The sequence below is a fragment of the Salvelinus alpinus genome, chromosome 6 (genome assembly GCF_045679555.1).
Source record: "Salvelinus alpinus chromosome 6, SLU_Salpinus.1, whole genome shotgun sequence".
NCBI lineage: Eukaryota > Metazoa > Chordata > Actinopteri > Salmoniformes > Salmonidae > Salvelinus > Salvelinus alpinus.
Genome location: NC_092091.1, coordinates 70,505,771 through 70,525,589, shown reverse-complemented (window position 1 = coordinate 70,525,589; position 19,819 = coordinate 70,505,771). Strand labels below are relative to the sequence as shown.

Genomic DNA, 19,819 nt, shown 5'->3' with positions numbered 1-19,819 from the left:
TTGTTTGGCTACTTTATATAGCTTTGACAGTGCTACTGATAGTAGTGGTGGTGCTTGACTTGCACGTGCAAATTCAGCACACACAACATTTTGTAATATAGTTGTGTTATTTGACGTGTAAAATTAACAGCTTATTTAACCAGTCAAATAGTGTTATATGACATGTATATTTTTTGACACGCAAAGACCCAAACGGCGTTCAATGTGCCTCACACTAATAATTTACTATTTTCACATCTTAATTTCGCCTACCGTTCTAACTTGGTGGTGCACAAATAGCCTATAACCTGTTTTAGAGAAATGTAATGATCGAATATTGTAAGAGCTTTCATTGTCTGTTTATATGCCCCATTTATTTATCCTACGGTTCTGACATGTACAGGGAGTATACTGTAAGAACGGCCCATGTTCTGAATTCTGTCGCTGTACATTTCAAAAGTGCTGAACAATTAGTTATATTGACTACGTCCGTCCTAGCTCGCTCATTAATGTCTTCATAGAAATTACGGATTGCCTCTTATCCGCTTGTTGTCCTCTTATTCCATAGTTTGTACATCTCAATTGTCATTAGAAACCACATTTGTTTATGCAAGTCAGCCATATCAGCTATGTTTTTATGTGTAGTGGCTTTGCTGGCATGCATCCCACTTTTTTTATTTTTTGCCCCACCAAGATTTACATACTAAATAGGAAACTACATGGTCCCTAACCCCCTGCTCTACAGGTCACCTGGCCTGGCATTATAGTTTAAATGAACAGCACCTGCAATGCACCGGGGGCTTTGGCGCGCCAGGTCAGAAAGAACAATCCTTGTCCATCCATGTTATGGTGAGAGGAATGGTGAGAGGAATGGCGGGATCAGGTGCAAACATGGATCTTGAATCTGATGGCGGTGGAATGGTGGACTGGACTGTTGTCCAAAGGAATGCAAAAAGGATCAAGGTTATTTTGGAGAACAAAATGTTAAGTTCTGATAATGTACCTTCTTACATGTTAGGAATACGGTTGGTAGAAGAGGAGCAGGTAACCCAAATACCAAACTTGAACCCGTTTGAGATACCTAAACTGGTGCAAAAAGTATTCGCTAAAGTTCAAGCTGTGAGGATCACGAGTAGTGGGCTAGTTTTGATTTGTTCTACTTCTGCAGAGCAGGAAGAGCATGTGTTTTGAGAAGCATGCCATGTCGTGGGTAGCTCTTCGGATCAGGGCACCCGTCAAGGGGGTGATTTTGGGAAGTTGATGTTAAAGAAATAAAGTATATCCCTGGAGTGGTTGATGCATGTCGTATGAATTGAGTGGTAAATCAAGGAAAAGTAAAGAGTGTCTGTTTTTTTTAAGTGTCCCTCCCTACCCAGGTGATGTTGGGATATATGAATGATCATGTAAGAGCGTTTGTCCCAAGAGGGATGCAGTGTGATCACTGTCAAGCTTTTGGGCGTGTGGAAAGTGTCTGCAGAAGGGGAAAGCCAAGATGTACATGTTGTGGAGGAGACCATCTCATGTGTTGTAGAAGTGAGGAGAATGTGAAGTGTTGCGATTGTGGAGGGAACCATGAGGCGACGTCTTTGGAGTGAAGGGGGATGAGGTGGCTAGAGTCAGCGCTAATCAGAGCATCTCATATGCATTCTGATTGGCTGGACCTGGCTCCCAAGTGGGTGGGCCTATGCCCTTCGAGGCCCACTCATGGCTGTGCCCATGCCCATAGATTAGGGCCTAATGAATTTATTTATATTTACTAATTTCCTTATGAACTAACTCAGTAAAATCGTTGAAATTGTTGCATGTTGCGTTTATATTTTTGTTCAGTATAGTTCAACATACAACCATTCTATGTAAACGTGCAAATGCAATCTACATGGAATATCCTGCTACAGTATGAAAGTTGCACAACATTTTGTGTTTTGACATCAGATGTTATTGATTTGGTAGTGATAATAACAGTTACAGCTATCACAAAGAACTTACAAATTGCTGTAGCAAATCTTACTTTTATCTAAACACCATTATTATTCCAATTTCTTCCCAAAACAAAGGTTGCTTCTAAATGAATATCTTTTGAAGTTAGTGTGCAAAATAAAGCACAGGCTTGGGCCGCATGGACCATGAACATAGAGACAAGGATGAAGATAAAAAACAAATACTTTATTTAATGAAATCGAAAAGCTCTTGATCAGCCAACATATAAAATAGTTTCTTACATAAGGCAAACACAAAGTATAGGTACAGCTACTATCTCTATCTCGGCTGCATGGACAGTAGTTTCCTTCCAGCTCCCCACACTTTTATTGAGCAGGATCAATTGAGAGCTACACTGCTAATAAATCAGGAACATCACTTGCTCTCAGCAGCAAGGCACTATGGGATGTAGGTAGCGGACATTTTGAAGTTTACTCCCCACACTGCCCTTTTAGAGGAAGGGAGCTGCAGGTGAAAGATAGTACCCTTCCAAGGCTACCTGTCCCCAGGGGGACTACACTGGATCTCCTGGTCTAGCTGGAAGCTGGAAAATGGAAGGCCACCTACTAAATGGAAGGCCACCTACTACAAGGTTAGGTCAAAGACAGTACAGTATGAAGATAGGCTAAAAGTGCTTCTCCAATAGAAATCCCTGATCACACTTGTAGGCGATGTCATGGCGACGTTGGCTAGCTGAGTGAATGCCAGAAACATGTCCTCGGGTCTAACGGTCGTCCCGCGCTGAACTGTGCATGTGCAGGCTGTCAAATCAAAGTCGATCATTCGATAAAAAGTAGTTAAAAACGTGTCAGTTTGTCACTCACGAGGTTGGAGTAATAACAAGTTCAACTACTTAAGACATTGGTTCGAATCTAGGTTGTGCCTTTATATTTAGAGAAAATTAACTACAAAAAAGTAACTGCTCGATCTTGGCCAGCTCTGGTAATGCATCCTGAATCCTAACAAAGATGGTGGATACAGTGCATTCGGAAAGTATTCAAACCCATTTACTTTTTCCACATTTCGTAAAAATATTTTTTTATTTCATCAATCTACACACAATACCCAATAATGACAAAGCCAAAACAGGTTTAGAAAGTTTAGCACATTTTTTTTTTAAATAACAGAAATACCAGACATGACTTGAGAGTCTAAATTTAGCTCAGGTGCATCCTGTTTCTATTGATCATCCCTGAAATGTTTCTACAACTTGATTGGAGTCCACCTGTGGTAAATTCAATTGGTTAGACGTGATTTGGAAAGGCACACACCTGTCTATATAAGGTCCCACAGGTGACAGTGCATTATCAGAGCAAAAACCAAGCCATGAGGTCAAAGGAATTGTCCGTAGCGCTCTGAGACAAGATTGTGTAGAGGCACAGATCTGGGGAAGGGTAGCAAAAAAATTCCACAGCATTGAAGGTTCCCAAGAACCACAGTGGCCTCCATCTTTCTTAAATGGAAGAAGTTTGGAACCACCAAGACTCTTCCTAGAGCTGGCCACCCGGCCAAACTGAGCAATCGGGGGAGAAGGGCCTTGGTCAGGGAGGTGACCAAGAACCCGATGGTCACTCTGACAGAGCTCCAGAGTTCCTCTGTGGAGATGGGAGAACCTTCCAGAAGGACAACCATCTCTGCAGCACTCCACCAATCAGCATGGTGAAGCATGGTGGTGGCAGCATCATGCTGTGTGGAAGTTTCAGCGGCAGGGATTGGGAGACTAGTCAGGATCGAGGGAAAGATGAATGGACCAAAGTAAGAGATCCTTGATGAAAACCTGCTTCAGAGCGCTCAGGACCTCAGATTGGGGCGAAGGTTAACCTTCCAACAGGACAACGACCCTAAGCACACAGCCAAGACAAAATAGCTGTGCAATGACGCTCCCCATCCAACCTGAGAGAGCTTGAAAGGATCTGCAGAGACAAATGGGAGAAACTCCCCAAATACAGGTGTGCCAAGGTTGTAGCATCATACCTTAGATGACTCAAAGCTGTAATCGCTGCCAAAAGTGCTTCGACAATGTACAGAGTAAAGGGTCTGAATACTTATGTAAATGTGATATTTCAGTTGTATTTCTTTTATACATTTGAAAAAATTCAAAAAACTGTTTTTACTTTGTCGTTATGGGGTATGTAGATTAATGAGGGAAAAATTATTACATAATTTAAGAATAAGGCTGTAACGTAACAAAATACCTTTCGAATGCACTGTAAATTAAGCTGTTTCCTTTATTTATTTTTGTCAGTTCCGGTCTACTTAACTTGGACACCAATGCAATAACAGCTAAGTCTGGTCTACTTAGTTCATTGACTTTCATTGATCCAGAAAAAAAACAGCGAGTGGTGTCTCTCGCTCCCTAATTGGATAGCCATGACCCTAGGGGATTGGAGTTAATGACTATTTTAAGGTTCACTCTACGGATTGTGCTACACTAGACCAAAGTGTATGATGAAGACACAGAAGACAGAAGTTATTTTTTTAGGCAAGTCAGTTAAGAAATTCTTATTTACAACAACAGTGTTCAGGGGCAGAACGATAGATCTTTACCTTGTCAGCCCGGGGATTCGATCCAGCAACCTTTTGGTTAATGTGTAACGGTTTTCTTCCATAGTTGAAGGAGAGGACCAAAATGCAGCGCGGTTAGTGTTCAACATGTTTAATCTGACAATAAACGGGAACACTATACAAACAACAAAATAACAAATGTGAAAACCGAGACAGACCTATCTGGTGCAGAACACAAACACAGAGACAGGAAACAATCACCCACAAAATCCCAACACAAAACAAGCCTCCTATATATGATTCTCAATCAGGGACAACGATTACCAGCTGCCTCTGATTGAGAACCATATTAGGCTGGACACAGAAACAGACAAACTAGACACACAACATAGAATTCCCACCCAGCTCACGTCCTGACCAACACTAAACAAGCAAAACACATAATAACTCTGGTCAGGACGTTACATACTGGCCCAACGGTCTAACCACTAGGCTACCTGCCACCCCAAAAAACATAAGTTTAAACTTAAGTTGACCTGAATATTTTGATTGAAATCACAAAAATATTTTTCTTCATCTTCTTGTCTGGGTAGGGGTAATGCACTTGTAAAATACAACCCAGTACAACAACAAAAAACGAGACATCTACAATGTTCTGGGTACATTTGACCCACACTTTGACCTTTATAACTCTTGAACGGTGTGTCCTAGAAACAAGCTGCTTCCTGCACAGAGCAACATTTATTTGAAGTGGAGTAAAGGTTAAATAAAACGGAGTTGCTGACGATCTGACTTTTCCCTGAGCTTTTATTCTCCGGACTAAAGATCCTGAAGCTTCTGCTCATCACATTCTGTGCATGTGTTTATTCTCTACATTACCACAGTCCTTGCTCTGCTCTTAGAGAACAGGCTACTCTGACGAATGGTGCTCTTTAATAAAGATGGATCAAAGCTGAATCAATGTCTGCAAGATCACATTATGAACCGACTATAATAGCATAGTATTACATTACTGTAAGACAAAAACACCAGGGCATTTTTCTCTCATGTGGCCAAAACTTAATAGGTCCACTAGGCAAAATACACAGGTAGGCTATGCTACAGTTAACACTATCTGCTCCACAATTCACACAATGTACATCATTCAAAACAACACTGTAGGATAGTTTGAAACGCTGTATAGCTCAAGAAGATCAAACTGACTGAGATTAAATGGTTGGTATGCAGATACTGCATGGATGTTTCACCGGTAAAACTTGAAGAATTATCATTCTTGATTGACAGTGAGAAAGGTGAAGGGAAGGAGAACTACATTGTTTTCAGAAGAAAAGGTCTGGGAAAAGTCAGATCCGCAGCCACATTTTGATAAGGGAAACTGTACTTAATGTAATTTCCAAATTGGCCCAGAACATCAATCGTGTATAGTCTTTTCTAACATAATAGAAGGGTTAAGTAAAATGTTATTTATAATATTTTTGTTTCAGTTCAAGTTCTAGTTCAAGTGCAACATGTATCTAACAATTGAACCAAAGTCAATTACCTAGGTTGCATTTATTAGGGCACACCGTAGAAAAAGTTTGTAAAACATGCTTCAATGGAAAATGAAAACAAGTGGTTCTTATTGGACAAGTCCAGGTAGTCCCTCCCTGTATCTGTGCATTTCTTCCATTTGGTGCCTACAAAATACGGCCCCCGACTCATTTTACAGGGCCACACTGTTCTCCACATTGTTGGGATTCAGGTAGGTATATGACAGGGGCAAAGAGACATTCCTGCCTTGGATTTCAAAGTTGCATTTCTTCATCATATCTTGAGTTTTGTGAATCAGTTCCAGAGGGGTCTTCTCGCTGAAGTGATCCTGATAGCCATTTCCAAGAGCAACCTAAGGAGGCAAGAGAGTTGATGAAATTTGAAATAACATGGAAACTGTTGTTTCATGAACCACTGAGGATATTTTAATTATGACTACTAAGGAAACGATTCGATTAGGATTGTAATGAAATGTTTTAAAGTTATAGAATATATTTTAATACAGTTTCTCTCATATACTCACATAGTCAGTGGACTGCGCGCTCAGAAGGTACACCACTGCCATGCCATTGACGGTGGTATTGACGTCAGGGAAGGTCTTCAGCATGGTGCTCTCAGTACACTGCCCCTTAGTGGTGGGAGGTGGACGTTGCAGGGAGATGAGGAAGTTGGGCATCCAGCCCCCAAAATCAAACTGGAATGACAATGGCGAAATAGATCAAACTACTTTGCTTTTCCAATATAATACATCAGAAACACGGCAAGCTAAAAATCACACAATAGGTTTCATCACCTGTCCATTGTTGACTGCAGCATGTTGGACAGACACTGTGAAGATCACCATGGTGAGAAACTTGACCAGCTCTGTCACTGAACTGAAAGACTGAGGGATTCCTGCATGGAGAAGGTACAGTAAACCACTTCATTCAGACACTGTATTGACATTTAGCTAATTATCCGGGATATAGTTTTGGAATGTTAACCATGAAAGGGAAGTTGACCTAAAATACAGAAATTCCCAAGTGATTCCATACATTGAAACTAATTTGGTGGAGTTTGCCCTCTCTCCCTCTCTCTCTCTGTAGTGCCGAATGCAGACAGCTGCAAAACTAGTCACATGATACATTATGTATCATTGTACACTGCTCGCTTTGCTTCATTGTCAGTGAATGAGTCAATCAGAAATCTATGAATTGTGGACAAATGCTTTGTTTTATTGAAACATACAGCCGAATAAGCAATTATTTTGTGGAATGGTAATTGTTATCTAACTAGCAACTACTTTGCTCTCTTCTGATTGGTCAGATGTTTGTTAATTGTTGGAAGCTAACAGGAAGTATTTTTCCATGGACATTGTAGATACTTTCACCAGCTAGCACAAGGATGAAGGACTCATCTGGACAGCTGGTAAGAGCTAGCTGCTATCTTTTTCTGAGAGATTTAGAGGATTACTGCAGTTTTTGTCACTTTTGCAAAAATGTTTAAACTTATTTGCCAACTTTTTGCTACTTTCTTGGAACGTGTCTGAAACAGAATCTCTGAACAACAATAGCCCTGAACCTCTGGCTAATGCTAAACTAGCTGGACCATTAGACAATGCTAATCAAGCTGGACCTTTGGACAATGCTATTGACTTTAGCCCCCATCACTTCTCACGACGCCTGAAAATCTACCTACCACCAGCTTTTCAGGGAGATGGCACAGGTTGTTTGCTTTCTGGTCTTGTCGCTTTGAAGTGGCTGTGCAGGCAATGTACAATCTGCCAGATATGGAGTCGGACCTGTGCTAGCCTCAGTATTGCCCACACACCTAGCTGATTCAGCATTCCTCTACTGGGACAGCCTTTCGCTAAAGGTTCAGAAGACCTACTCTGTTGTCAAGACCAAACTCAAGAAAGCCCTTGGCCTCAAGCCAAAACCAGAACCTCACACAGTGTTTTGGCTTCTGGGCCGACAGGACCTCGACCCCATCCAATGATGCTGCCAGAAGAGCACTCGGCTTCTCACCAGACCATCAAACTCAACATCCATCATGAGCCTACTACTCACCTGAATGCCGTGGCCCAGAGTGTCACCGTCTGGAATTTATTGCCTCTCCAGAATACTGCCAATGCCAACGTGATTGGAGCTCTGATGGTGGAAGCTGTCGCTACTACTCTCTAGACTACCCACCAAGAGTTCACTACCCAGACTATAGGCACCAGTCTGATGCAAGGGACAGATGACACGGCAGCCCGAGTCGACCTCCAAGGATAGAGGCATAGGTGAGCCCTCATTACAGGTGCATTGTACACTTCCAGTCCCCTGACAGACATTAGGCAGTCTAACGTGTCTGGTTCCACACAGCAGGGAAACGATCACTAGTTGTTTGTTAAGGAGCAAACTTCAGTCAGTGCACCAGAGCTCCTTGTTGACACCACACGGTTCAAAATCGAAAGTGACAAGATGGCTTCCACAGAGGGTGTTTCAGCTAACATACTTGCCATCTTTGAGGGAATTGAAGTGTCTGCTCTTCTTGACCCAGGATCAACCATTTCCATCATCAGTGAGGATTTCAGAACTTCACATCCAGCTCTGAAAAAGCGCCCCATGAAGACATCCTTTGCATTTGCTCGCTCTGTCAATGGACAATGTTTGGACATTCCCTGGACTTTGTCAGTATGCATTTCCCCTAGGGAAATAACATCTCAAGCATGAGTTTCAAGTTGTCAGAGGGGCCCACCATTCAGTGATACTAGGCTAGGTTTCCTGCAACAACAACATGCCCTACTGGATATCAGTTGTGGAAGACCTACTGTACCACATCACCTTCCCTGGATGTTGCTGCACCCTCTATGAAGATGGATGACTTGTCCCCATGCTGCTGTGCTGTTTGTTGCTACTTGGCTACCTGCCAAACTTTTCAGTTTTACTTTTAATAACAGTTTCATCAATCTGCATTTAACACATTTAACAACAACTTCTTAGTTTTTTCTTCGCTCTACTTTCTTCATTCAACTTTTTCTCCATGGATGCTTTATCTGGACATGGTTCTACAGGACCTCCACCAGCCGGAAAAACTAAGTAGTAACATCTAACTGCAGTCGCTGTACTCATAATATACAGGAGAACTATCGCCTTATGGTAAGGATAGCCGTGTTGCAAGCCCATCTTCAGATGCAATCGTTAGGCAAGGGCAATTTAAGTGTAGGAAAGAATGAAATAGCACCTGTGCCACCAGTAAGTCCAGATAACAGTAAAAATCCCTCTGCACAGATAATAGTATAAATCCCTCTGCACAGATAATAGTATAAATCCCTCTGCACAGTCTCCACAGCCAGACAATTTTCTCAAGGCTCCTGGAAAGAAATGCTGTCGGCATGCTCAACCTGTGTCGCTCATTCAGCCGCCAGAGACTTTAAACCGGTTCTCCCCATTTAAACAATGAGTCAGAGGCAGAGCCTTCTCAAGTCTCCCCTCCACCGTTACGGGTTCTGAGCTGCCGAAGACTCCCACCATTGGCTCTGACCAATTGAAAACCCTAGTCATTTGCGACGCCATTACCCGCAATATTAGACTTAAAAATCATCATCCAGCGATCATACACTGCTTACCAGGGAGCAGGGCTACAGACGTAAAGGATAACCTGAAGAGGGTGCTGGCTAAGTCTAAAACTGGTGAGCATAGAGAGTATAGGGATATTGTTATCCACGTTGGTACCAACGATGTTAGGATGAAACAATCAGAGGTCACCAAGCGCAACATAGCTTCAGCGTGTAAATTCGCTAGAAAGATGTGTCGGCATCCAGGTGTGCAAAGCCCTTACAGACTTACCCAGAAAGACTCACATCTGTAATTGTTGCCAAAGGCTATTCTAACATGTATTGGCTCAGGGGTGTGAATACGTATGTAAATGAGATATTTCTGCATTTAATTTTAAATAAATTTGCACAAAAAAAAAGTTTTTTTTTCTCGCATTGTCATTATGGAGTATTGTGTTTAGATGGGTGAGAAAATAATACTATTTCATCCATTTTGATTTCAGGCTGTAACACAACAAAATGTGGAATAAGCTAAGGGGTATGAATACTTTCTGAAGGCACTTTATGTGCTTGCGGTGCAGGATTATTTTTCAAAGTGCGTCAACCTCTGTGCCCTGAAAGACCAGCACTGTCTCTTCAAGAACTTTGTCAGCAAACATGGCATACCAGAGACCTTGAACACTGACCAAGAACATCAGTTTGAGGCAGACATTGTCCGAGACCTTTGCCAGTTGCTGGGAGTTTAGAAGACCAGAACCAGCCCCCATCATCCACAATGTGATGGGATGGTGGAACAATTTAAAATCGGACACTCATCAATCTCCTGACCAAGACACTGCCCCAACACTCTGGTGACGAGTGCCTCAACCAACTTACCCTGGCCTACAACACCAGCACTCCATCTACAACGGATTTCAGCCTCTTCTGTCTGACACATGGTTGAGAAGCGAAGATGTCAGCCAGGCTACTGTTCCCCTCTGGACTGCAGTGGTCCGTCTCTACACCGGGATCGCCAGCAGATCATACAGCTCAACTCACCGACATGGTCCAGTGTGTCCTTTGGATCTCCCACACAGAACATGCTCACTTTCAACAAAAACGGAACTACGACGAATGTCATGCACATTCTCTACAACCCAGGAGACCTTGTGTGGCTTACAATAGCACATCAGAAGCTTTCACATCACTGGAAAGGTCCCTTTTGAGGAGTGCCTTGGATCTACAGAAGAGGACCCTGGTGTAATCTACAGGGTCAGGTACCTGCTGGACCAATCTAACAAGACCCAAGTGATCCACTAAAATCGTTTAAGACCGTACACCTCTGGAACGATCTGGAACGAATGAGCCTGTGGAACACTTTCCTGCACCTCCTTGACCTCTGACCCTGACAGCCTTGTCAGGTGCCTTACCCTTCAGATTCTCTAGGCCCTGTGAGACATGGGAACGCTACTTACCTGAGACGTCCCTGGATCCCCCTGTGCCTCACCAGGCCCCTTGTCATGACCCCTCTTGCCCAGCCCATTAGACATTGACCCACCTGACCCCTCAGTAGACCAGATGTCTCCACCCCAACCAGCAGAACTGGAGCAAAGTTCGTCTGAGAACGCCAAATTAGTCTCTTAAGTGACAGGGGAGTCTATGCCCTGAAGTGAGAAGTCTACAGATCTTTGGACCTCCAGCAGTATTATTCTTTTCTTATCGAATGTAGAAACGGGGACGTTTCTCTAGGGGGAGGAGGGAAGAAATGTAAGATTATTGTATGAGTTATTTTCTAAGCCACTATTGTTAGTTCTACAGTGTGGTGAATTGGAATGGTAATTGATTATCTACCTTGCAACTACTTTGCGCTATTCTGATTGGTCAGATGTTTGTTAATTGTTGGAAGAGAACAGGAAGAATGGCAGTTTATGAATGCTTATAAAAGTGTTCAGTTAAAGATTTAAAAAAACAAAGAGTAATCAGTCTCTATCTAGATTGTATCCACAAAGAGAGTCATCCATCCACCACTGAAAGAACCATGAAATTACATTAGTTTCTGTAACTATGTTTCCATCCACAGCTTTTATGTAAGTCAAACTGTATACAAAAAGTAATGACAGCTGTGATGGAAACAGGAAGTTTCGGTACAATTACAATAAATGACAGCAGATCATTTGTTCGTTCGACATTGTGGGATATTTGTGTGTCGGTCAAATGAATTATGCAAGAAATGGCAGTGGAAATATCTTTTGTGCAAATATTGATATAATAACCATCATATCCAAGAAAACTTGGAGTCACGCAAAGATATGGTGTGTGGTCCACTACGACTTGGTTATTGTGGAAAGTTTATAGAGCTGCAACGGGCCGGGCCTCGCTTTCCGTGGTTATGGTTCCAGGAACTGACACAGCCACTCGTTTTTAGCATACACATTTCAGCAACATGCTACAGATTAAATAAATTATGATGAACTTCCCAGGGTGGTGAAAGTGCACGGTGATGAGCTTGATGCTACTTTCCAATAAATATCGAAGGTTTATTCTGGTGACATGATGATAGATGCTTGACTGCCATAATAATCTCCTAATGTAGACTACCCCCATCCTCACTGTATCTGCCAGCTGTTGGCTAGAGCACACGTGCCAAGACCAGAGTAGGCACATTTGCTATTTAACGCAACAGTTTGTGACAAAACTATCGATAGAGTTTAAAATGTGATGGAAACACATTGAACTTGAGATTTTTTTTTTTTTTTTTAAATGTGAAAAAGTAAATTGTCATCATGCACTGATTTCTATCTGCAACAAGTCCATTTGGTGGAAACACCACTGGTGGGAAAATTTGAAAAAAGATTTTAGAATATTCACATGAAAATCTGATGCCAATTGGTTTCAAACCTACAGTAGATACTGTATGGAATCACTTGGAATGTTCTGGATATTACGTTTCTGGATATTACGTATTATCAGAAACACTCATCAACAAATCAGATCTGTACATTTGTATTGCACTGATGTAGTCTTATGATTAAGAGTTGAGAAAGAGCTAGTGTGTCTTTTAAATGAGAAAAGTGTAACCTGTGCTGGTTTCTGCCAGGAAGCCATGGAAGAAGATCTCCTTGATCCAGTTCTGCAGTTCAGAGTCCTTCTGGACGTCTGAGTCACAGGTGTAGTAGTGACCAATCATTTTCTGAACAAACCTATACAAAACCACAGGACAACATCAGGTATTAGAAAAACACTATGACAAAACACAGGGCTGTTCCACCAGTTAGGGGCCTTATGAGTAGTGTAACTTGGTGATTTTTATTTCACCTAATTTTAACATTGTCATAAAGAGCACATGTTAAACTTCATTAAAAAATATATATCAGAGGTTAAATAAAAATATTATAGTAAGTGCCTATTAAGTGACAAAGTAACAGGGTTGACCGTAAGTGTTTTGACGATTTTATCTTAAATCAGCCATAAATCTCATGGTGACAGGGAATGGAAGCTTGTTCTGTGCAACAGGGAGGGGAAATTACATTTTTATTTAACTAGGCACAGACGAAAGCACATTGGGCAAGAAGGTAGAGACAACAATACATCACGCAAAGCAGCCACAACTGTCAGTAAGTGTCCACGATTGAGACTTTGAATGATGAGATGGAGATAAAACTGTCCTGTTGGAGTGTTTGTTGCAGTCGCTAGCTGCAGCGAACTGAAAAGACGAGCGACCCAGGAATGTAAGCTTCATTTAAAAATAATAAAAATTGTGAAAACATTTCTAGCCTGTCTGTCTGTCTGTGGGTAACTGGGTTGAAGTGTTACGCTTTTGACATCTAGTCAAATTGTTATGATTTGACTAGATGTTCAATGTTCTTCACAAAAAAAATAGTTAACAAAAAATGTTCACCATTTTAAAAAGAGTTCAGTTCACTTAACAGGATTGACCTTAAAATTAGGAACATAAAAAATAAATAAAAATGAATCACTAATCATGTGAAATATATAATAATCTTCAGAAATTACTTTGTCAAAGCAACAAAATAACTAAAGCTTTAAAATAATGTTGAAAAGTTGTAGAAATGTTGAGGTTAAGGGGGTTAAAATATTCCTAGAAGTCACAGAGGATGCACAGAGGGACATGTTAAAATGCTGAATTTTTTCACTTTAGCAAGACTTTATTCATATAAAAAAATGAATTGAATTTTCCATGAGGTCTATTTAATATAGCTTTAATATAACAGGCTTTAAAAATATCAAAGGTACACAAAAGGCACTAATTTCACAGAATGACCCAGCACTGATATTATGGGCTACATTGTCATAGTGCAAAAGAGCACAAATCTTTGCAAAAAATCCCGTAAACCTCATTATAATCTGGCAGCATGATTTTATTTTATTTTTCCGTTATTTTACCAGGTAAGTTGACTGAGAACACGTTCTCATTTGCAGCAACGACCTGGGGAATAGTTACAGGGGAGAGGAGGGGGATGAATGAGCCAATTGTAAACTGGGGATTATTAGGTGACCGTGATGGTTGAGGGCCAGATTGGGAATTTAGCCAGGACACCGGGGTTAACACCCCTACTCTTACGATAAGTGCCATGGGATCTTTAATGACCTCAGAGAGTCAGGACACCCGTTTAACGTCCCATCCGAAAGACGGGTAGATTTACTTTTAGCCAAATCCTTTTAGAGCAAGCCAAATAATTTCATGTTTTAAAAGTTATCCTAGATCAGGATTCATTGTTTGAATGTAAGATGCCAATCATTTTTACTTTGGAGGAAGGAGTTAACTACAGTTAGTAAACTGAGCAAACATGTAGCTGCATGAACTAGCCTCCTTATAATGCACAAATCTAATTGTGCTGTCAAATTGACAGATCTTGGATTTTTTTCACCACAAAACTCAAAAGACTTGTACACAAACTACCTGTGAATGATGGCCCACAGCTTGAGTCCATCTTCCCTGTAGAAGAAGTTGGGAATTGACTCCAGACCGCGTGCAATGATGTCCTCCGGCATACAGAGGGAGCTGTAGGTCAATGAGGCCACCGCTTTCTTCAGGAACTCCATCATCCCTGGACCTCCTACACTGGCATTCTTCAAGATGAGTTAAAGGGATAGTTCACCTTTTTTTAATCATAACATAATCTATTTCACAGAGAAAAAAAATATCCACCCTGGTCTAAAGTATTATTATTATTATTTAATTTTTTTGCAAAAATGTGCTGTTTCCATCAAGCCTGTCAGGTAATTCAGCCACATAAAATGGTTGGATGGAAACATGGTTTATGTAACCAGTGAGAAAAACCTATCACTTCAACCCTTGTGTCATATAATAGGACATGCAGTGCGTTCTAACGGCGATCGATGTTTTAAATATCAAACAGGGTTATCGATGACAGAACTTGTTAATGACAGACGCCAGGGCAGCCCTGTGGTTTAAGCGACAAAAACAGGTTGCCTGATATCACAAACATGATGCACACGCATCGATGGGGCAGATGGCTGTGTGTTATGAGTCTGAACGGTCAGATAGCTAGCAACAATGACAAGAAGCTACCATGTGGGGAATCGCAGGTGGCTTGTTTCAGCTAGTTGTAGTTCAGCCTGATGACCAGTTAACTCTACCGCGGTATGTGTCGCTAGGCAACGCCTGACAGTTCAGCCTGATGATCAGTTTACTCTACCGCGGTATGTGTCGCTAGGCAACGCCTGACAGTTCAGCCTGATGATCAGTTTACTCTACCGCGGTATGTGTCGCTAGGCAACGCCTGACAGTTCAGCCTGATGATCAGTTTACTCTACCGCGGTATGTGTCGCTAGGCAACGCCTGACAGTTCAGCATGATGACCAATTTCCTCTGCAGCGGTATGTGTCGCTAGGTATACATCTCAAAATGATAACCAGCTCAGTGTCCAATGAGTTACAGGCTTTGATTTTTCCATTTATGTTTTGAGGTTGGACTTTAGCACATACAGTATAGCTCGTTAGCATGTAGGGCGCACCGATTGGTGTCACCTCATTAGACAGTATGTGTTACACCTGTGCTGGTTGCCATCTTGTTAGTGGGCAGGTGTTTCACCGGTGCTGGCCCAGGTGCTATTTAAGAGTGGGTGGCCCACTGCTCCAGATGTCTTGAGATATGTGGAGGGTCAACACCTTTCCCTATTTGAGTTCTAGAAAAACATTCCTTTGTCTGATTTCGTTTTGCGCCACCTTTTTGGTTTGCTTCTTGTCGGTAAGTTTGATGTGGGTTTTTCTTTTGTTTGCCTCTTCTTGGGCAAATTTTGTCGGAGCTCATGGTGGGTGTCTTTTAGGTTCCAGTTGTTGTGGCTAGTCAACTTTCAGTGGACACCCCCATGAGTGTCTTTCAGAACCCCTCCTAAAACCACACCTGTTTTGTTTTGGTTGTTGGTCAGTGACTCTGTTAGTTCCCCCTTCTGTTTGAGTGACATTTTTGCTGGGGAACGTGACAAAAGTTATGATTGTATAATCGTATAGTGTTTAGAAGGCCTTATTTCAGATGTACTTCATGTTGTTTAATCTGAACAGTTTTTAAATAAGTTAGCTGGAAATTTAGGAACGTCCAGAATAATCATTTTTGGAGAATGTAACAATGCTAGTGGAAATGGTTTGTATCAGCGGTGCATTTATAAGCATGCAGAAAGCAGGGTGCTTCATCTTTTAACACAGAGCTCTCTTATGCTTTTGAATCAGTTTCCACTAGCATTGTGACATTCCATAAGTATTAGCGTTTTATAGAACACAACAATATAAGAATGGAATAGGCAGTACCTCTGTGATCACCCCCTTCTCTGATATGAGGGCCTGTCTAGCCAGAGTGTTGATCTGCAGAGTGTAGCGGAAGTGAGAGATCAGGAGCTATGGAGAAAGATGGAACAATCGTACATGAAATTCACAACTAAAAAAGCTATGTATTGTAGTATACTACAACCTACTGCAACTTTCAATTACAAAAAATACATACAATGAATACATTTATTTGCAAATACTTCAGGTTCTCTTAATTATGTTAAAAGTATTGAGTTAATAGGAAAATGAGAACTCGCACAACTGTAGTGTTATAACAGTTGAAAACAAACAGTGTCTGCATGCACAGCAGTAAGTATGTACCTTGTAGAGGGGATGCACCATTGGTAGGTTACGCAGTGTCGACACGGCAAACACCTCAGCCAGCAGGTGAGTCCTTAGTAGGTGAAAGTTCAGCTCATGTTCAGCGAAGTCTGCGTTCCTCACAAAGATCTTGGCCAGGAGCCAGTCATACTCAGAGTCAGTAGGAAGGAAGATGGGGTTGTCTTCTCCAGGCACCTGCTTCAGCTGTGAAAGGAAGCAGAACAATCATGGCTTGCTTCATTAATTGAGAATGTGTATATTGTTACAATTTAAAGACATACGGAAGTTTAATAGTTGTTTGCTTAAAACGAGTTTTGCCGGTATGGTTCATGTAGACATAGGATATAACATCAATCATGAAACCCCCAAATCCTTAGTTTTAGGCTAACAGTATATGCTTTTGCTCATGCTTTTTGCTTTCTGGTCAATTAGTTAATTTCTGGGCAATATTTATGTCCATTTATGGGACTCCTTTTGGTTCAAGAGAACTCCCAGTGGCAAACATTCTGTTAAGATTATTTAATTGGGGTTTCGGAAGTATAGATCTCACTCTTATGTGAGATGTACCTGGATTGCGATGGGCATGAGCTTATCTTCTGGGGTCACATAGAGCAAGCAGAGAGGAGCAGCCAAGAAGTGCTGTTTCCCGTGGATCACGTTTGCAGTCACTCCATGTAGACGCTTGTAGTCAACCAGGAAGATGTTGCCTTTCTGTTTAGGTTAGGACATTAATGAGTTAGGGAGGCAGATGTTACCAACAACACCACCATGCCAAAGGAAGAGTACTGACTGTCACGTTCTGACCTTAGTTCCTTTTTTATGTCTTTATTTTAGTTTGGTCAGAGCGTGAGTTGGGGTGGGCATTCTATGTTGTTTTTCTATGTTTTGTTCTGTTGTTCTATTTCTATGTGTTTGGCCTAGTATGGTTCTCAATCAGAGGCAGGTGTTAGTCGTTGTCTCTGATTGGGAGCCATATTTAGGTAGCCTGTTGTCTATTGTGTTTTGTGGGTGGTTGTTTCCTGTGTCTGTACCATACGGGACTGTTTCGATTTTCGTTTGTTCATTCACTTTGTTATTTTGTATTTTTGTAGTGTTCAGTTTTTTATATTAAAATGGACACTTACCACGCTGCACATTGGTACGATATCTCTTACTCCTCGTCAGAAGAAGAGGAAAGTCGTTACACTGACACAATGTACAGCATATTGTACTGTACTACACACAATGTCCTGAGGAAGAAACCACTAGAGCAGTAACAGAACGATGAATGACATATATTACTCCATTTTTACAAACCTGAATTTCTGCTTCAAGGTTTTTTCCGAAAAGGGAAGCCTTCACCATGTCTTCTGTGACGGGGAAGTTCTCTGGAAGCTTGGAGCAGCGATGGATCATCATGGGGTTGATGCCGTTCAGAAGCTGGTACCCGAAAAACTCATCCTCCTTCCAGTTCTTTTCGACATATTCTAGAAAAAAACAAAATGATCATGTGTAAAATGAAACTTTGTGCAAAATAATAATGAGTTACTAATGATTCCAGTGAGCTATTTGATTGCTGCCTTCTTTAAGACTGAGCCCAACTTACCATAGACGTCAGTCTTGTGGCTATTGAAAACGTGACTGAGTTCATCTAGGCTCTTCCATTGTTTCTTGTTGGTGGAATGGGTTTCTAGTTTCAGTGACAGCAATCTGCCAGGATAGAGGAGGAACTTTACTTCAACATGAGAAAGATGGTGCAGTTGATTAGAGAATGGTGCTAACAATGCCAGGATGTCCCCCAGGGCTCTGAGCTAGGTCCACTACTCTTCATCATCTACATCCTCTCCCTAGGGTGATCGATTCATTCACAGGCCACATATCCTTAATATTATGTGTCAATTGGCATTTGATTTGGTGAAAAGTTCAGCTATTTGGTTATAATGTCTGCTAGATGGTTAATTGGCTTGTTTTTTGATACGATTTCAGGAATGATTTGAGTGGCTAAAAACAAATTCATTTCGGAAAACCTTGCCTGAGGGTGTTATTACTGGCACCATTCCTATAATCCACGTTCCACCACAACCCTGATGGCCACATTCCCAATATCTCATAATATCACAATTACCTGAACTGGTGTAGGACAATCACATCTCATCTCACTGTAAAGGAAGTATTTTTAAAGGTGTGTTGGGGATATGCCAATAGAGATGATTAAATATCTCATTCATTTCCTGGTGCTGCCTCTTATGGTTCTCAACCTGGGTCCCATGTTCCCCTGGGGATACTTGGCCTATACTCAGGTGGTACTTGTGAAGACTCACAAGAGCATAGGCCTAGAGGTAAAATGCACACTAGGGGGTATACTTCAGGGGTACTCTGGGAAGAGCAAAATGTGACTGTTTTACATTAAGCAAAACAATTTTGAAAACCAGTGCTCCAACTTACGCTTCGACTGCTGTGAAAGTGAACTCAATGTCCTTGGTGAAAGAGAAGCGGACCTCAGCAGGGAGATCAGAAGCGCTGTCAACTTTCATTATTTCGGGTAGACCCTCGGCATATATACTCCAACTGAAGGGAATAGACATGGTAAATCAAGACGGGATACACAGCCTATCGTTCACCATTACATACAAAATGGTAGCTTAGGTCACTTCACATAAATGTTTCTGTGTTTAAGAGTTATTTGTTTTTTTGGAGTTTATAGTTTAGAAAAAATGATGCGTCATTCCACAAATGCTACAACTATACACTACCGTTTTTTTATACATTGTGGACCACTCAAATTGAGTTGAGACACTAAAAACAATCATAGTCAAACATGGTACAGTAGAGATGTGATCTATAATACATTACATCTGTACACATGTACGCATAAACAAACATCTGTACATAAATGGACAATTAGGCACTTATAAAGAAGTCTCCATTGGAGGATAAGTACCATTTACAGTGAGGGAAAAAAGTATTTGATCCCCTGCTGATTTTGTACGTTTGCCCACTGACAAAGAAATGATAAGTCTATCATTTTAATGGTAGGTTTATTTGAACAGTGAGAGACAGAATATCAACAAAAAAATCCAGAAAAAACGCATGTCAAAAATGTTATGAATTGATTTGCATTTTAATGAGGGAAATAAGTATTTGACCCCTCTGCAAAACATGACTTAGTACTTGGTGGCAAAACCCTTGTTGGCAATCACAGAGGTCAGACGTTTCTTGTAG

At 41.3% G+C, this 19,819-nt stretch overlaps 1 protein-coding gene across 1 annotated transcript; it reads right to left on the bottom strand.

Moving 5' to 3' along the window:
- Positions 1 to 4,559: 4,559 nt before the first annotated feature.
- On the bottom strand, positions 4,560 to 19,159 carry LOC139579234 (hydroperoxide isomerase ALOXE3-like). The gene is made up of 11 exons (XM_071407708.1): positions 19,043 to 19,159; positions 18,204 to 18,307; positions 17,915 to 18,084; positions 17,186 to 17,329; positions 16,619 to 16,822; positions 16,280 to 16,366; positions 14,412 to 14,581; positions 12,569 to 12,690; positions 6,785 to 6,885; positions 6,515 to 6,685; positions 4,560 to 6,343 (listed from the first exon to the last, which is right to left on the bottom strand). Exons 1-11 carry the CDS (start codon positions 19,129 to 19,131, stop codon positions 6,164 to 6,166), a joined length of 1,542 nt encoding a protein of 513 aa, XP_071263809.1. The 5' UTR covers positions 19,132 to 19,159; the 3' UTR covers positions 4,560 to 6,163.
- Between the last annotated feature and the right edge of the window lie 660 nt (positions 19,160 to 19,819).